General features: G+C 46.9%; 1 protein-coding gene across 1 annotated transcript in view; it reads right to left on the bottom strand.

The window, feature by feature from the left end:
• Positions 1-19,783, bottom strand: part of gpc3 (glypican 3) — a 242,201-nt gene that overhangs the window by 52,740 nt on the left and 169,678 nt on the right. The window contains exons 4-6 of the mRNA XM_042326312.1: positions 15,792-15,934; positions 12,827-12,955; positions 5,537-5,645 (exon numbers count right to left, since the gene is read on the bottom strand). Of these exons, the coding sequence (XP_042182246.1) occupies positions 5,537-5,645; positions 12,827-12,955; positions 15,792-15,934 (381 nt within the window). The remainder of the gene's footprint in view (positions 1-5,536; positions 5,646-12,826; positions 12,956-15,791; positions 15,935-19,783) is intronic.

Here is a 19,783-nt window from a genome sequence, read left to right as displayed (position 1 = left end):
GAGAAGAATGGGAGAAACACCTCAAATACAAGTGGGCAAAGCTTGTAGCGTCATACCCAAGGCTGTGATCGCTGCCAAAGGTGCTTCAACAAAGTACTGAGTAAAGGGTCTGAATACTTATGTAAATTAGATATTTCAGTTTTTTACTTTGAATAAACTTGCAAAAATTTATAAAAACCTGTTGTTGCTTTTTCATTATGGAGTATTGTGTGTAGACTGATAAGAAAATAAAACAATTTAATCAATTTAAGAACAAGGCTGTAACATAACAGAATGTGGAAAAAGTCAAGGGGTCTGAATAATTTCCGAATGCACTTTATGTAACTCATAATTTGAAGATGTTGGTAACACGTTTAGTAAAAGTGAAAATGCCCTCGACGCCAGTGTACCCTGGACGAACAACACGCCAATATATCCTCCAAACACCGGCTTCTCTGGCATTATCATTTCAGTGTACACTTGCTGTACCTATGTCTATCATTCACTTTGTGTGTGTGTGTAAAGTAAATAGAAAGAGGATTTGAAGAAGCAGAGCTTTGAGAGAGAGAGACAGGACTGAGAGTAGGAGGGGGTGGGGGAGCACTGAAATCTCACAACCAAAAATCTATCCTCTCCTCAGGGGAGGGACTAAGTGTGCATGAGGTAATGCAGAAAAAGTAATTGAGAAAATTACAGCGTCTCCCTGAGGTGGATCCAACCCCCCCGCCCCACTCCCACACCCTCCCCTTTGAGGGGCTTGAGCTGGGGAAGAGAGGGGGCACAGTTCCTCCTTACATGTCCTTTCCCAGTTTGTTTGAACAGGAGAGAGATACAGTAATCCATTGAGACAGGCCTTCAGCACACAAGCACTAGCCCCTCTGATCGACGCAATCACACACGTACACACATGCACACACACGCACGCACACACACACACACACACACACACACACACACACACACACACACACACACACACACACACACACACACAGACACACACACACACACACACACACACACACACACACACACACACACACACACACACACACACACACACACACACACACACACACACACACACACACACACACACACACACACACACACACACACACACACACACAGAGAGGGAAGCTGACCTGACCTGGGCTCCCTGTAGAAGCACAGGGGGGTTCAGTCCTGCATGTCAACAGCTAGAACCTTACAACAACAACCAGGGAGAACACAGATCTCATTGGCTGATACAACCAACTAGCTACTGAGTCAGACTGGGAGGGTATGGGCGGGCACCTGTTAGCACCCTCGGCTCCCTCTGAGGTGGGTTGTCATGGAAACGGAGGAGCAGTTGGTATGTAGGGGGCCTTGATGACAGACAGCAGAGCCTTAGTCAGTGTGATGATGGTAGAGCTGGTCCTGTTGCCCGTCACAAAAACTTTGATCCCCACACTGTCAGAATAGTCCGGGTAGCAGTGACCTAAATTGATCGTAAGGTGTTGGCAAAAAATTGAGCAATATATATTGTACAATATATATATTTTTTTTTAATAGGTATGTTAGAATGTCTATCCAATAGTAATGTGTTTCTATGAGCAATGTTTTTAATTCTGTGTTGAAACATGTTTCCATGTCCTGATGTCTCCATGTCCTGATGTCCCTATGTCTCCATGTCCTGATGTCTCCATGTCCTGATGTCCCTATGTTCTGATGTCTCCATGTCCTGATGTCTCCATGTCCTGATGTCTCCATGTCCTGATGTCCCTATGTCTCCATGTCCTGATGTCCCTATGTCCTGATGTCCCTATGTCCTGATGTCTCCATGTCCTGATGTCCCTATGTCTCCATGTCCTGATGTCCCTATGTTCTGATGTCTCTATGTACTGATGTCTCTATGTGCTGGTGTCTCTATGTGCTGATGTCTCTATGTCCTGATGTGTCCATGTCCAGATGTCTCTATGTCCTGATGTTTCTATGCTCTGATGTCTCTATATCCTGATGTTTCCATGTCCTGATGTCTCTATGTCCTGATGTGTCCATGTCCTGATGTCTCTATGTCCTGATGTTTCTATGCTCTGATGTCTCTATCTCCTGATGTCTCCATGTCCTGATGTTTCCATGTCCTGATGTCCCTATGTCCTGATGTCTCTATGTCCTGATGTATCTATGTCCTGATGTCTCTCTGTCCTGATGTTTCTATGCTCTGATGTCTCTATCTCCTGATGTCTCTATCTCCTGATGTCTCCATGTCATGATGTTTCCATGTCCTGATGTCCCTATGTCCTGATGTCTCTATGTCCTGATGTCTCTATGTACTGATGTTTCCATGTCCTGATGTCTCTATGTCCTGATGTGTCCATGTCCTGATGTCTCTATGTCCTGATGTTTCTATGCTCTGATGTCTCTATCTCCTGATGTCTCCATGTCCTGATGTTTCCATGTCCTGATGTCCCTATGTCCTGATGTCTCTATGTCCTGATGTATCTATGTCCTGATGTCTCTCTGTCCTGATGTTTCTATGCTCTGATGTCTCTATCTCCTGATGTCTCTATCTCCTGATGTCTCCATGTCATGATGTTTCCATGTCCTGATGTCCCTATGTCCTGATGTCTCTATGTCCTGATGTCTCTATGTACTGATGTTTCCATGTCCTGATGTCTCTATGTCCTGATGTCTCTATGTACTGATGTCTCTATGTCCTGATGTCTCTATGTACTGATGTTTCCATGTCCTGATGTCTCTATGTCCTGATGTTTCCATGTCCTGATGTCTCTATGTCCTGATGTATCCATGTCCCGATGCCTCTATGTCCTCATGTATCCATGTCCTGATGTCTCTATGTGCTGATGTCTCTATGAGCTGATGTCTCTATGTACTGATGTCTCTATGACCTGATGTCTCTATGACCTGATGTCTCTATGTACTGATGTCTCTATGCCCTGATGTCTCTATGTCCTGATGTCTCTATGTGCTGATGTCTCTATGACCTGATGTCTCTATGTGCTGATGTCTCTATGTGCTGATGTCTCTATGCCCTGATGTCTCTATGTCCTGATGTCTCTATGTGCTGATGTCTCTATGACCTGATGTCTCTATGACCTGATGTCTCTATGTCCTGATGTCTCTATGTGCTGATGTCTCTATGACCTGATGTCTCTATGACCTGATGTCTCTATGACCTGATGTCCCCTGATGTATCTATGACCTGATGTCTTTATGACCTGATGTCCCCTTATGTCTCTATGTTATGATGTCTCTAAGGCTACCCAAAACGTTTGACCCAATTTAAACAATTTAGAGGCAATGCTACCAAATACTCATTGAGTGTATGTAAACTTCTGACCCACTGGGAATGTGATGAAAGAAATAAAAGCTGAAATAAATCATTCTCTACTATTATTCTGACATTTCACATTCTTAAAATAAAGTGGTGATCCTAACTGACCTAAAACAGGGAATTTTTACGAGGATTAAATGTCAGGATTTGTGAAAAACGGAGTTGAAATGTATTTGCCTAAGGTGTATGTAAAATGTTGGCCTCAACTGTAGCTGCAGAGTAACCTGTATTCCATATGGCTGGGTCAGAACCAGACAGTTCTACAGAGTAACCTGTATTCCATATGGCTGGGTCAGAACCAGATAGTTCTACAGAGTAACCTGTATTCCATATGGCTGGGTCAGAACCAGATAGTTCTACAGGGTAACCTGCATTCCATATGGCTGAGTCAGAACAAGGGGTAGGGGCTAGGCCCAGGGGTAGGGGCCAGGCTCAGGGGTAAGGGCCAGGCTCAGGGATAGGGGCCAGGCCCAGGGGTAAGGTCCAGGTTCAGTTGTAGGTGCCAGGATCAGGGGTAGGGGCTAGGCTCAGGGGTAGGGGCTAGGCCCAGGGGTAGGGGTAGGGGCTAGGCTCAGGGGTAGGGGCCAGGCTCAGGGATAGGGGCCAGGCTCAGGGGTAGCGGCTAGGCCCAGGGGTAGGGGCTAGGCCCAGGGGTAAGGGCCAGTCTCAGGGGTAGGGGCTAGGCTCAGGGGTAGGGGCTAGGCTCAGGGGTAGCGGCTAGGCCCAGGGGTAGGGGCTAGGCCTAGGGGTAGGGGCTAGGCTCAGGGGTAGGGGCTAGGCCCAGAGGTAGGGGTAGGGACTAGGCTCAGGGGGTAGGGGCTAGGCTCAGGGGTAGGGGCTAGGCTCAGGGGGTAGGGGCTAGGCTCAGGGGTAGCGGCTAGGCCCAGGGGTAGGGGCTAGGCCCAGGGGTAAGGGCCAGTCTCAGGGGTAGGGGCTAGGCTCAGGGGTAGGGGCTAGGCTCAGGGGTAGCGGCTAGGCCCAGGGGTAGGGGCTAGGCCTAGGGGTAGGGGCTAGGCTCAGGGTAGGAGCCAGGCCCAGGGGTAGGGGCTAGGCTCAGGGGTAGGGGCTAGGCTCAGGGGTAGGGGCCAGGCTCAGGGATAGGGGCCAGGCTCAGGCGTAAGGTCCAGGTTCAGGGGTAGGTGCCAGGCTCAGGGGTAGGGGCTAGGCCCAGGGGTAGGGACTAGGCTCAGGGGTAGGGGCCAGGCTCAGGGGTAGGGGCTAGGCCCAGGGGTAAGGGCCAGGCTCAGGGGTAGGGGCTAGGCTCAGGGGTAGGGGCTAGGCTCAGGGGTAGCGGCTAGGCGCAGGGGTAGGGGGCTAGGCCCAGGGGTAAGGGCCAGGCTCAGGGGTAGGGGCTAGGCTCAGGGGTAGGGGCTAGGCTCAGGGGTAGTGGCTAGGCCCAGGGGTAGGGGCTAGGCCTAGGGGTAGGGGCTAGGCTCAGGGGTAGGAGCCAGGCCCAGGGGTAGGGGCTAGGCTCAGGGGTAGGGCCAAGGCTCAGGGGTAGAGGCTAGGCCCAGGGGTAGGGGCCAGGCTCAGGGGTAGGGGCTAGGCTCAGGGGTAGAGGCTAAGGGGTAGGGGCTAGGCTCAGGGGTAGGGGCTAAGCTCAGGGGTAGGGGCCAGGCTCAGGGGTAGAGGCTAGGCCCAGGGGTAGGGGCTAGGCCCAGGGGTAGGGGCTAAGCTCAGGGGTAGGGGCCAGGCTCAGGGGTAGAGGCTAGGCCCAGGGGTAGGGGCCAGGCTCAGGGGTAGGGGCTAGGCCCAGGGGTAGGGGCTAAGCTCAGGGGTAGGGGCCAGGCTCAGGGGTAGAGGCTAGGCCCAGGGGTAGGGGCCAGGCTCAGGGGTAGGGGCTAGGCTCAGGGGTAGAGGCTAAGGGGTAGGGGCTAAGCTCAGGGGTAGGGGCTAAGCTCAGGGGTAGGGGCTAAGCTCAGGGGTAGGGGCCAGGCTCAGGGGTAGGGGCTAGGCCCAGGGGTAGGGGCTAGGCCCAGGGGTAGGGGCTAGGTCCAGGGGTAGGGGCCACACATGTGCCCTCCATCAACAGCCTGTTTTGACTGACCTGAGCATAAACATATATAAAAGTACCCACAAACGCATAAACGCACACACACACACGCACGCACGCACACACACGCACGCACACACACGAACACACACACGCACACACACACACACACGTACACACGCACACACACACACACACACACACACACACACACACACGCAGACCACCTGGTTGATGTGTTTGAGTTTGTCGATGATCTGGGAGATGACTGGTTCAGGGGCTTTGATCTTAGGGTCAGGGCCATGAGGGTGAGAGTGCTTCACTGGGACAGGAAACCTGGAAAAGACAGAAAAAGAAAAGAAAAATGTAGGTGTCATCAGATCCATTTTTGAAAAGCTGCGTTGTTCTGTTTGGTGTTAAATAAATCACATGAATGGTATGGTGAACAGGACATTTGACGACACTCCACAGACTAGTGCCCAATATGAAGCTCTATCGCCATCTAGTGTTGATAAGACGAATAAAAGTTCTTCAGACAGGATTTTTAACAATTTAGAAACAAATCACCAGTAACTCGAGGTGCATTCATAAGTCAAGAATTGAATATTATGTGTAAGATAAGATGATGCATGCTCATACGTCATATCCCCAATCTATCCTCCAGTCAGTTTACTACGTTCAGTAGTGAGAACATTTCATTTGATTAGATAGCCTGACGGAAAGCCACAGAACGGAAAGCCCCAGTCCCAGACGGATAAGATCCTGCAGAGGCGTAGTCAGAGGTAGATAGGTGGAGGAGGAAGAAAAATATGTTGGAACTCTTCCTCTGTGTTATATTGTACTGAAGCAGCCCAGGTTGGAACTCTTCCTCTGTGTTATATTGTACTGAAGCAGCCCAGGTTGGAACTCTTCCTCTGTGTTATATTGTACTGAAGCAGCCCAGGTTGGAACTCTTCCTCTGTGTTATATTGTACTGAAGCAGCCCAGGTTGGAACTCTTCCTCTGTGTTATATTGTACTGCAGCAACCCAGGTTGGAACTCTTCCTCTGTGTTATATTGCACTGAAGCAGCCCAGGTTGGAACTCTTCCTCTGTGTTATATTGTACTGAAGCAGCCCAGGTTGGAACTCTTCCTCTGTGTTATATTGTACTGAAGCAGCCCAGGTTGGAACTCTTCCTCTGTGTTATATTGTACTGAAGCAGCCCAGGTTGGAACTCTTCCTCTGTGTTATATTGTACTGAAGCAGCCCAGGTTGGAACTCTTCCTCTGTGTTATATTGTACTGAAGCAGCCCAGGTTGGAACTCTTCCTCTGTGTTATATTGTACTGAAGCAGCCCAGGTTGGAACTCTTCCTCTGTGTTATATTGTACTGAAGCAGCCCAGGTTGGAACTCTTCCTCTGTGTTATATTGTACTGAAGCAGCCCAGGTTGGAACTCTTCCTCTGTGTTATATTGTACTGAAGCAGCCCAGGTTGGAACTCTTCCTCTGTGTTATATTGTACTGAAGCAGCCCAGGTTGGAACTCTTCCTCTGTGTTATATTGTACTGAAGCAGCCCAGGTTGGAACTCTTCCTCTGTGTTATATTGTACTGAAGCAGCCCAGGTTGGAACTCTTCCTCTGTGTTATATTGTACTGAAGCAGCCCAGGTTGGAACTCTTCCTCTGTGTTATATTGTACTGAAGCATTCTCCCAGGTGCTGTCGTGCTCTCTGCTATGCCTGGCTTTAACCCTTTATGAATCAAACTCTGATGCTATCAGCATGTCAACCTCAGAGAATGGCCCCACACACGCAACCAGACAGGTGTGTTTACACAGCTGAATAGAAGAGGAACACACCCCCCAAAGGAATGAGAAACTGATTAAAGGATGACTGGCTCACACAGACTAAGGCATAGCTAGCTGCCTGTGCACCATCACGATAAGGGTGAAAATGATTGATGTTATCTTACAGTATATCCTCTCATAGAGAGCTGTCACGCATGCTCCCACTCTCCCTTTCTGGCGCTCGAGGGAGCAAGGCTGCCCTTCATTACGCACACCTGTCCCCATCACTATGCGCAGCAGCGCTCATTGGACGCACCTGGACTCCTTCCCGTTGTTGATTTCCCTGTCTATAACTGTCTGCTCCCCCGGTTGCTCCCTGTGTCTGCATCGTTACTTTGTCCTGTCGCCAGTTTCGATCCTCACAGAGAGAAATGGAAATGGCTTCTTTTTTTTTCTTCAGTTAACTGACTGATATTATCTTATAGAACAAAACGTATCAGATCTCCTAAGCATGTGTTAACCTTATTTTCGGCGTTTATCCCAAAACTCTAACCCTAACTCATCGAAATGGCTGAACAAACCAGAGGGAACTCATTTAATTATATTTAGGATTACAAGTTGGCGATCAAACTTTCATTGTGACAAATGTGCATTTAAACGGTGAGGACAATTTAACCAGCGAGGACAGTGATGGTTTGCTGAGAACAGGAAAGGAAAGAGATGGTTTGCTGCGAACAGGAAAGGAAAGTGATGGTTTGCTGAGAACAGGAAAGGAAAGTGATGGTTTGCTGAGAACAGGAAAGGAAAGAGATGGTTTGCTGAGAACAGGAAAGGAAAGTGATGGTTTGCTGAGAACAGGAAAGGAAAGTGATGGTTTGCTGAGAACAGGAAAGGAAAGAGATGGTTTGCTGCGAACAGGAAAGGAAAGTGATGGTTTGCTGAGAACAGGAAAGGAAAGTGAGGGTTTGCTGAGAACAGGAAAGGAAAGAGATGGTTTGCTGAGAACAGGAAAGGAAAGTGATGGTTTGCTGAGAACAGGAAAGGAAAGTGAGGGTTTGCTGAGAACAGGAAAGGAAAGTGAGGGTTTGCTGCGAACAGGAAAGGAAAGAGATGGTTTGCTGAGAACAGGAAAGGAAAGAGATGGTTTGCTGAGAACAGGAAAGGAAAGTGATGGTTTGCTGAGAACAGGAAAGGAAAGTGATGGTTTGCTGAGAACAGGAAAGGAAAGAGATGGTTTGCTGCGAACAGGAAAGGAAAGTGATGGTTTGCTGAGAACAGGAAAGGAAAGTGAGGGTTTGCTGAGAACAGGAAAGTCAAAAAGAGGTCAGAGGAAGAGGAAATGGAGTGTCTGAAGAAGCCAACAGCTGCAGGGAGGGGCGATGGCACAGTGTGAAGCCATGTGTCTATGACACAACCCCTCTCCTCCACCCCTCCTCTCCCAAACCTTCTCTCACCAACCCTCCTCTCCCCTCCCCACTCCTCTCCTCCCTGCTCCATCATCCATCAGCTCCTCATTAACACGGTGCCACCTAACTCATACTTTTCATTAAACCCTTAATTACATTTCCACCGTTATTTATCCTTCTAATCACATTAATAATAGAGACATGTGATATACTACCAGGACGTACTTTTGTATATATAGTGTATGTGGACAACCCCTCAAATGAGTGGATTTGGCTATTTCAGCCACACCGATTGCTGACAGGTGTATAAAATCGAGCACACAGCCACGCAATCTCCATATAAAAACATTGGCAGTAGAATGGCCTTACTGAAGAGCTCAGTGACTCTCAACGTGGCACCGTCATAGGATGCCACCTTTCCAACGAGTCAAGTGCTGTTATTGTGAAGTGGAAATGTCTAGGAGCAACAACGGCTCAGCCGTGAAGTGGTAGGCCACACAAGCTCACAGAACTGGACCGCCGAGTACTGAAGCGCGTAGCATGTAAAAATTCTATCCTCTGTTGCAACACTCACTACCAAGTTCCAAACAGCCTCCGGAAGCAACGTCAGCACAAGAACTGTTCGTCGGGAGCTTCATGAAATGGGTTTCCATGGCCGAGGTGTAAAGCTCGCCGCCATTGGACTCTCGATCAGTAGAAACGCGTTCTTTGGAGTGATGAATCACGCTTCACCGTCTGACGGACGAATCTGAGTTTGGCGGATGCCAGGAGAACGCTACCTGCCCCAAAGCATAGTGCCAACTGTAAGGTTTGTTCAAGGAGGAATAATGGTCTGGGGCTGTTCTTCATGGTTCTGGCTAGGTCCTTTGGTTCCGGTGAAGGGAAATCTTAACACTACAGCATACAATGACATTCTAGACAATTCAGTGCTTCCAACTTTGTGGCAACAGTTTTGGCATAACAATGTCCTTGTGCACAAAGCGAGATCCATGCAGAAATGGTTTGTCGAGATCAGTGGGGAAGAACTTGACTGGCCTGTAGAGAGCCCTGACCTCAACCCCATCAAACACTTTTCGGATGAATTGGAACGCAGACTGTGAGCAAGGCCTAATCGCCCAACATCAGTGCCCGACCTCACAAATGCTTTTGTGGCTGAATGCTGCGGGGACTTGCTTCCAATGTTCCAACATCTAGTGGAAAGCCTTCCCAGAGTGGAGGCTGTTATAGCAGCAAAGGGGGGACCAACTAAATATTAACGCCCTTTATTTTGGAATGAGATGTTGGACGAGCATTTAGTCGTGTAGTGTACTTTTGGTAGTGCAGGTCATGATAGGCCGATGACGGCTAGTGATTAGATGTTAATAGCTATGATACATGCTATGGGCTAGGAGCTGCATCTCAGTGTTGCATAATGACACACAAAGAGCAAAGTGTGAATGAAGTGGTGGAAAATAAATAGAATTTGCATGAAGAAATTCTGCAATATTTAGATATGGACACAACTTGAATATGACATTAGATTACTAAGAAAAAAGTGGTATGTTTATTTTCAGTGCTGTGAGTTTGCCCACATCCTTTTGTGTGGTGTGAGGAGGCACCCTGTGTGTTTAAAAACATATTTGAGACGATGTTAAGGCGTCATTCCTCTGATCTTGGATACAGGTGACACGCAAGACGCATCTGATAACGAGAGACACATTTAGCTCAGACCTCAATGTCTCTACAGAAATAGTGTGAGAGGCATTCTGAGCACGAGATTAATCTACCCTGTGTAAAAGCTATGATAAGGTAAGCCCTTTTGGTATAAACTGGATGAGAAGAAAATAAGATATGACTCAAATCAAATCCAATTGTAGTTGACACACGCTTCATTAACAACAGGTGTAGACTAACAGAGAAATGCTTACGGGCCCTTCCCAACAATGCAGATAGAGAAAATAGAGAAATAATAGAAAAGTAAAACGGGTAATAATAAAAGTAATAGTAAATACACAATGAGTAACAATACCTTGGAAAGATACAAGGGGTAAAAGTACAGAGTGAATGTGCAGGGGTATGAGGTAACTGAGGTAGATACAGTCTGCTGACAGGACATTGATAGTTGGAAATATATATAGCCTGCCCTACTCTCAGAGAGGACATTGACAGTTGGAAATATTGTCTTCTCTCAGAGAGGACATTGACAGTTGGAAATATAGTCTTCTCTCAGAGAGGACATTGACAGTTGGAAATATTGTCTTCTCTCAGAGAGGACATTGACAGTTGGAAATATAGTCTTCTCTCAGAGAGGACATTGACAGTTGGAAATATTGTCTTCTCTCAGAGAGGACATTGACAGTTGGAAATATAGTCTTCTCTCAGAGAGGACATTGACAGTTGGAAATATTGTCTTCTCTCAGAGAGGACATTGACAGTTGGAAATATAGTCTTCTCTCAGAGAGGACATTGACAGTTGGAAATATAGTCTTCTCTCAGAGAGGACATTGACAGTTGGAAATATTGTCTTCTCTCAGAGAGGACATTGACAGTTGGAAATATTGTCTTCTCTCAGAGAGGACATTGACAGTTGGAAATATAGTAATCTCTCAGAGGGGACATTGACAGTTGGAAATATAGTCATCTCTCAGAGGGGACATTGACAGTTGGAAATATAGTCTTCTCTCAGAGACGACATTGACAGTTGGAAATATAGTCTTCTCTCGGAGAGGACATTGACAGTTGGAAATATAGTCTTCTCTCAGAGAGGACATTGACCGTTGGTTGCAGAAGGACATTACAATCCCTCCATCCCACACCCTCTATCTCTTTCCCTCTCTACCCCCCTGTCTCTTATCTTTAACCCTCTCCCCCTCTTTCTCCCTCTTTCTCTCCCTCTCTCACCATTTCTCCATCTCTTCCTCCCTCTATCTCCTTCCTTCTCTATCACCCTCTCCACTGGCCCATAATTACCCCCCCAGGATACCTTGGCCCCCTCGCCACCCTGCTCTCTTCTCCCTTGGAGGAGGCAGTAAGCCTTTTTATCTCTGAGAGTGTCCTCATCTCCTCTCTGATAGGCATACTGTGACTGAGGAAGGGCTGCCAGCCTGTCTGCTACAGACTCAAGGGTCTGGAATTGAGGACACAGGAAGGAAGCTAGTAAGACTCCCTGGGTCATATTCAATAGGCACCAAACAGAAGAAAACAGACTGATTTAGGGAGGGACTACCTAAACTTGTCCAATAAGAATCTCTCATTTTTGTTTTCTGTTGCAATTTATTTTGTTACGTTTTGCTACTGTGTGCACTAATAAATACAGCCCCGTTTTTCTTGTAAGGAATAAGAGCTTTGAGGAGATGTATTGTGACTATGTGAGAATCTCAACTGCATACTCCTCACGTCCTCTCTTTTCACCTCCTTCTCAAAACCTATTGGAGCAGAAGGTCAGAGGGGAGGGACGACTGGCTTTCTCATCCAATGGATTTTGAGAAGGCGCGAGGAGAGAAGAGAGGAGTATGCCAGGAGTAAGCAATTGAGATTCTCCCTATATCTAGGGTTGCTATACAGGCTTATATGCTTCTTGAGGAGAAAAACATTAACTTCCCTCACCTCTCATTTCAATCAGAAGTGATGCTTTTGTATTGATTAGAATCAATATAAAATCATTATGAGGAGAAATAAAGTCGAACAAAGTGAGGCAAATTAAAATTTGGCCAGATGAAGAGAGAGAACAAAAGGGAGAGAGGGAGAGAAAGTTACGATGCCGGAGCAAGGGAGACAGGAGGTGAAGTGAAATATTGCAGAATCCAAATTGGGTACTGTGGGGTGCAGCGAGACACGGGCGGAGGATGAGAGAGCGATCGAAACAGCAATTAACCGAGCAGGAAAGAAGGAGAAAGTGCGACTGACATTAATAACCTTCTCATAGAGAGACAGAGTCAAGATTTACACTCACACACTGTCGGAGATGAGGCTCCACTGCAAAGCTCATCACTTCTACACAAACTTCACCTTCAACCGACCTACACACTCTTTACTCAAGGGTAGAGATCATTCAACTTTAATGTATTTTGTGCATCTGACACACCTATATGATGGAACGAGATAGAGAGACATGTTATATCTCAATAAAACCACAACCAGATTGTATAGTGTGCTGTTTAGATTGGTACAAGGCTGTATTTAGCATCACAATACTACTGTATATAGGCATCAGTTGGGTTTACAAACCAGACTATTGCAGTAAACACAGGGTGTGTCTATAATGGCAACCTATTCCCTTTGCACCCTATTCCCATTATAGTGCTCTACTTTGGATCATCAGTACCTTTTGGGGTGCATCCACAGACATCAATCAGCATGTCCTTTACCTGTTTGTCATTTCTTGTCCGTTCCAGCAGAGGGAGTGGTTGCTTGGCGCTGCGGGCTCCCGGCTACACAGAGCCTCTCCCAAACCACTGAAGAAGGAACTGAATCCCCTCAGGCTGGAAATAAACTCCCTGAGGGAGAGAGGGAGGGATGAGAGGAGAAGAGAAAAAAGAGAATAGCATTAATAATGGTAATGATTATATTATTATATTACAACGTAGCTAATAATGCTGGTCAGCAAAGAGGAGGGGAGAGTGGACAGAGAGAGAGAAAGAGAGTGAGAGAAAGAGAGTGAGAGAAAGAGAGTGAGAGAAAGAGAGTGAGAGAAAGAGAGAGAGTGAGAGAAAGAGAGAGAGAGGGAGAGAAAGAGAGCGAGAGAGAGAGTGAGAGAAACAGAGCGAGAGAGAGAGAAAGAGAGTGAGAGAAAGAAAGAGAGCGAGAGAGAAAGAGAGTGAGAGAAAGAGAGTGAGAGAAAGAGAGTGAGAGAAAGAGAGAGAGTGAGAGAAAGAGAGAGAGAGTGAGAGAAAGAGAGCGAGAGAGAGAAAGAGAGTGAGAGAAAGAAAGAGAGCGAGAGAGAGAAAGAGAGTGAGAGAAAGAGAGCGAGAGAGGGAGCGAGAGAGAGAGCGCGAGAGAGAGAGAGAGAGCGAGAGCGAGCGAGAGAGAGAGAGAGAGGGGGAAACATAGATAAACCGGCAAATTAAACATCATTATTATGAGATGGAGCGAGAGACAGAGAGGAAGAGATATAGAATGAAGGAGGAAATTAAAGAGTCTAATGGTGGGGACAGTAAAGGAGATCCCTAGAGAGACTTATAGAGAGAGAGGGAGATATTCAGCTGTAGAGAGTGACTGTCCCAAATGGAACCCTATTTCCTTTATAAAGCACTACTCTGCTCAAAAGTAGTGCACTATAAATGGAATGGTAGTGCACTATAAACGGAGTAGGGTGCCATTTGCGAAGCAGGTGAGGGTTTGTGTGCTAAAATATATTAATCTGGCCACTCTGCTGAAGCCATCGGCCTGCTGAGAATCAGTACTCTGTTCATTTAAGCCTGTTCCTGGAAAGTGAGTGTATAACGCACTGGGCTGGAGGGAGGCTCACTGTCACTCTCATAGTAAAGTAGGCTAGCAGCAAGCACAGTCAAACAGGGTGCCACACGTGTGCACAGACACACACAATGGCAGGACCACACACACATGTATGTTACACACACACAGACACAGACACACATACACACACACTACCACATCTCACCTGCTTCACTCCAACAATGACTACTACAACTCACCTGCTCCACTCCAACAATGACCACTAAAACTCACCTGCTCCACTCCAACACTGACTTCTATAACTCACCTGCTCTACGCCAACACTGACCACTACAACTCACCTGCTCTACTCCAACACTGACCACTACAATTCACCTGCACCACTCCAATAATGACTACTAGAATTCACCTGCTCCACTCAGACAATGACTACTACAACTCACCAACTCCACTCCAGTACTGACTAATACAACTCACCTGCTCCACTCCAGTACTGACTAATACAACTCACCTGCTCTACTCCAACACTGACTTCTATAACTCACCTGCACCACTCCAATACTGACTACTAGAATTCACCTGCTCCACTCAGACAATGACTACTACAACTCACCAACTCCACTCCAGTACTGACTAATACAACTCACCTGCTCCACTCCAGTACTGACTAATACAACTCACCTGCTCTACTCCAACACTGACTTCTATAACTCACCTGCACCACTCCAATACTGACTACTAGAATTCACCTGCTCCACTCAGACAATGACTACTACAACTCACCAACTCCACTCCAGTACTGACTAATACAACTCACCTGCTCCACTCCACTACTGACTAATACAACTCACCTGCTCCACTCAAACTGACTATTAAAACTCACCTGCTGCCATCCAACACTATCTACTACATCTCACTGGCTCCACTCCAACACTGACAACTAAAACTCACCTTTTCCACACCAATACTGACTACTAAAACCCACCTGCTCCACTCCAATACTGACTACTACAACTCACCTGCTCTGTGGTCTATGGTCTATAGTATATTGTCTATAGTATATGGTCTATAGTCTACCTGCTAATAACACCTGGACCTTAGACCTTTCCCCCAGCTCCTACCCATTCATCTGGACCATAGACCTTTTCCCAGCTCCTATCCATTCATCTGGACCATAGACCTTCCCCCAGCTCCTACCCATTCATCTGGACCATAGACCTTCCCCCAGCTCCTACCCATTCATCTGGACCATAGACCTTCCCCCAGCTCCTACCCATTCATCTGGACCATAGACCTTCCCCCAGCTCCTACCCATTCATCTGGACCATAGACCTTCCCCCAGCTCCTACCCATTCATCTGGACCATAGACCTTCCCCCAGCTCCTACCCATTCATCTGGACCATAGACCTTCCCCCAGCTCCTACCCATTCATCTGGACCATAGACCTTCCCCCAGCTCCTACCCATTCATCTGGACCATAGACCTTCCCCCAGCTCCTACCCATTCAGTGTTTGCAGATTTGACAGAAAGATAAGCGTAGTGACAAAAGGATAGCTAGATGCTCCACTAAGCTCATCTAGAAGGCTATAGGTGAAACCATACACCTGTCTGATTTCTTCAGGTCAAACACTGAAGTGGTACCGTAGGGACTAAGGCTTGTTCCTGGACTGGGCTGTAAGATGACGCTTGTCCTCATTAGTTAGCAGCATAACATGAACAACACGTCGTTTTCTTTTTCCTTCTCCTCTCTCTCTCTCCATTTCTCTCTCTTCTATCACATAGCTCTATTGATGGTTAAATATTCCTTAATCGTTACATGCTCTAACCTCCTATATTCCTCTTTCTTCTCTGCTCTACTTCACCACCCCTGTCTGTTCCCCCATCTTTCTATCCCTCTCTTTTCAACCCAGCATTACCTGCGGCGACCAGCCAATGTCTCCTCAGGATCGTAAGGTAAAGGCTGTGGGTTGCGGGACGCCTGGGCAGCAGGGTTCTGGTCAGGAAAGGGCGCCACTGAGCGAGACACACGCTGGGGGGCGTGGCCACACGTACTGCTCACCTGGAGGGAGGGATGAAGGGAGAGTGTCAAGGACAGCGGGAGAGGTAACCATAAGAGATTGGACATACTATACATAGTAAATCATGTCATTATCTAGTAGTATCAACTCACATTGATACATCTTATCATTATCTAGTAGTATCAACTCGCATTGATAGATCTTATCCTTATCTAGTAGTATCAACTCACATTGATACATCTTATCATTATCTAGTAGTATCAACTCGCATTGATACATCTTATCATTATCTAGTATTATGTTGTCTCTCATATTGTTACCCCCAGTTCAGCTCCTCTGTTGTTGTCCCTCATATTGTTACCCCCAGTTCAGCTCCTCTGTTGTTGTCTCTCATATTGTTACCCCCAGTTCAGCTCCTCTGTTGTTGTCTCTCATATTGTTACCCCCAGTTCAGCTCCTCTGTTATTGTCCCTCATATTGTTACCCCCAGTTCAGCTCCTCTGTTATTGTCCCTCATATTGTTACCCCCAGTTCAGCTCCTCTGTTGTTGTCTCTCATATTGTTACCCCCAGTTCAGCTCCTCTGTTGTTGTCCCTCATATTGTTACCCCCAGTTCAGCTCCTCTGTTGTTGTCCTCATATTGTTACCCCCAGTTCAGCTCCTCTGTTGTTGTCCCTCACATTGTTACCCCCAGTTCAGCTCCTCTGTTGTTGTCCCTCATATTGTTACCCCCAGTTCAGCTCCTCTGTTGTTGTCTCTCATATTGTTACCCCCAGTTCAGCTCCTCTGTTGTTGTCCCTCATATTGTTACCCCCAGTTCAGCTCCTCTGTTGTTGTCCCTCATATTGTTACCCCCAGTTCAGCTCCTCTGTTGTTGTCTCTCATATTGTTACCCCCAGTTCAGCTCCTCTGTTGTTGTCCTCATTGTTACCCCCAGTTCAGCTCCTCTGTTGTTGTCCCTCATATTGTTACCCCCAGTTCAGCTCCTCTGTTGTTGTCTCTCATATTGTTACCCCCAGTTCAGCTCCTCTGTTATTGTCCCTCATATTGTTACCCCCAGTTCAGCTCCTCTGTTGTTGTCCCTAATATTGTTACCCCCAGTTCAGCTCCTCTGTTGTTGTCTCTCATATTGTTACCCCCAGTTCAGCTTCTCTGTTGTTGTCTCTCATATTGTTACCCCCAGTTCAGCTCCTCTGTTGTTGTCTCTCATATTGTTACCCCCAGTTCAGCTCCTCTGTTGTTGTCTCTCATATTGTTACCCCCAGTTCAGCTCCTCTGTTGTTGTCCCTCATATTGTTACCCCCAGTTCAGCTCCTCTATCCTCTGTTGTTGTCTGTTATTGTTTGTTTATTTTGGGGAGAAATAAGAAGGGATTTGCATAACAAACCAGTCACTGTTTCCTCTGCCTGTGCTGTTTCTGGTTTGTTTATTTTGTAATCACAACCCTCCACAAAGCGTCGGCATGAAACCGACGAGGACTCTCGTTCTCTAGCTTCTTCCCCGGGATAAACACCATTTTTTCCCAATGCAGGACGACACAATAATAACTAAGAAACGTATTTCTCTGTGTCTGGGAGATAATGGAGTCATGCCATTCTTTTCAGGTGCAATAAAAATGCAAATGTCTGTTAATGTTTAGCTTGTGGTTTAATGATTTAGAGCTGGTTTAATTTCCCCGGGGGATACCGGCCAGGGCTAAATTCTGCCTTGTAATGTTAACAGCTAATTGTGACTAGCTCCCCTTAAGTGAATCCACTGGCTGTGTGTGTGTGTGTGTGTGTGTAGCCTGCCAATGATGCTGGTGCTGCATACTGATAGAGCACAGGAGCAGGGCTGGACGTCTTTATCAGGGAACCGGGAAGACACACACGCACACAGACTCATACATACAGACAAGCCAATAAGTTATTACACACTTACTTATACACACACTCATGAAGTGGATTTTAACGTAATGTAGGAACACACTTACACACACACACATGCACACACTGACACACTGATCAGCCGAAGGACATCATCATCAGCATTAATCAATACAGTCTCTCTACACAAGGACACAGACAGGCAGGCAGGCAGGTGGACAGGCAGTCAGACAAACAGAGAGACAAAAAGACAGGCAGGCAGGCAGGCAGGTAGGTAGTCAGACAAACAGACAGATTGGCAGGCAAGCAGACAGTCAACCAAACAGACCGACGGGCAGGTACCCCCACTGTAATCCATGGCTTCTGGTTGTGGCATGTACGTATGGTTACTGTGGGGATGACCTCATCGATGCACTTATTGATGAAGCCAGTGACTAATGTGGTGTACTCCTCAATGCCATCGTAAAAATCCCAGAACATATTCTAGTCTGTGCTTTCAAAACAGTCCTGTAGCTTAGCATCTGCATCATTGGACCACTTCTTTATTGACCGAGTCACTTGTGCTTCCTTTCATTTTTGTTTGTAAGCAGGAATCAGGAGGATACAATTATGGTCAGATTTGCCAAATGGAGGGTGAGGGAGAGCTTTGTATGCGTCTCTGTGATTGACGGACCAAGGCGCAGCGTGTGTTGGGTTCCACATCTTTATTACCTTGGAACTTGAACAAAAACAATAAACATATGACGAAAGTGAAGAACAGAGAGCACATCAGCACTCAACAAAACAATATCACACAAAGCAGGTAGGAGAAAGGGCTTCCTAAATATGATCCCCAATTAGATGCAACGATTACCAGCTACCTCTAATTGGGAACCATACAACCCAGCCACATAGAAAGTCAATGACTAGAACACCCCCTAGTCACGCTCTGACCTAAACACCATAGAGAACCGAGAGCTCTCTATGGTCAGGACGTGACACCGGGAGATGCTAAATATGTTTATGTTAATTAACGGTCAATTCCGTGAGACCGGCAGTTATTTGCTTGACAATCACCGGCTGACAAAATTTCATGACTGCCACAGCCCTAACACACACACACACACACACACACACACACACACACACACACACAGCCAGCCAGCCAGCCAGCCAGCCTGCATACACACTCCCTGGCCAGACACTCACCCTCCCCATCTCCATCAGTGTAATTATGCATGTCAAATGGTGCCCTATTTCCTTTATAGTGCACTACTTTTGACCGGAGCCCTATGGACCCTGGTCAGAAGTAGTGCACTGAATAGGAATAATGTGTCATTTGGAACACAATTTCTCCTCCAGCTTTACACACTCGTCACAGGCCATGATTAATGTGATTGGAGCTTGACTTCACTCTTTGTTCGTGTGTTCCACAATCCCCACAGTTGTGGCACAGGATAGAGACTGATTCAGCACCCCCCCCCCCATCTCCTCTCCTCCACCTCCCCTACCAATTGTTTCAGTATCTTCAAGGAAGGGGCTCATTAGCGTGGGTATTAATATCACTCATGGCTGGACCAGCACAGCCAACAGGAGAGGTGGGGAAGAGATAAGGGCTGTCTTAGAGTGAGAGAAAGCCCTGAAATATCCCATTTTATCTGCACCCAACAGCCAGCATCCTCAACTAGGGAGGGAGCACTGCCTGTACACACACACACACACCTACATGCACACCTGTTAAACATGCACATGGTATTATACACATGGTAATTTACATAAACACAAAACTCATATACCCCTTAGAACTTAATCCCCCCAAACTACGTGCCATTGTTCTAATGCCAATACAAGTTTCTGACACATGACAAACAAACATGTTTTACGGTCCTGGTCTAAAGTAGTATGCGATATTGGGAATAGAGTGCCATTTGGGACGCAACCCAGATTATTGTGTCATATTAAGGGGACAGGCCCGGTTCCATTGCTCTTTCCCTCTGGAATGTTACATAGAGATTTGTCAGTTCCCTCATACTTCTGTCTCACCAC

The sequence above is a fragment of the Oncorhynchus tshawytscha genome, linkage group LG08 (genome assembly GCF_018296145.1).
Source record: "Oncorhynchus tshawytscha isolate Ot180627B linkage group LG08, Otsh_v2.0, whole genome shotgun sequence".
In the NCBI taxonomy this organism is placed as follows: Eukaryota; Metazoa; Chordata; class Actinopteri; order Salmoniformes; family Salmonidae; genus Oncorhynchus; species Oncorhynchus tshawytscha.
This window is presented reverse-complemented; position numbering and strand designations above follow the sequence as displayed.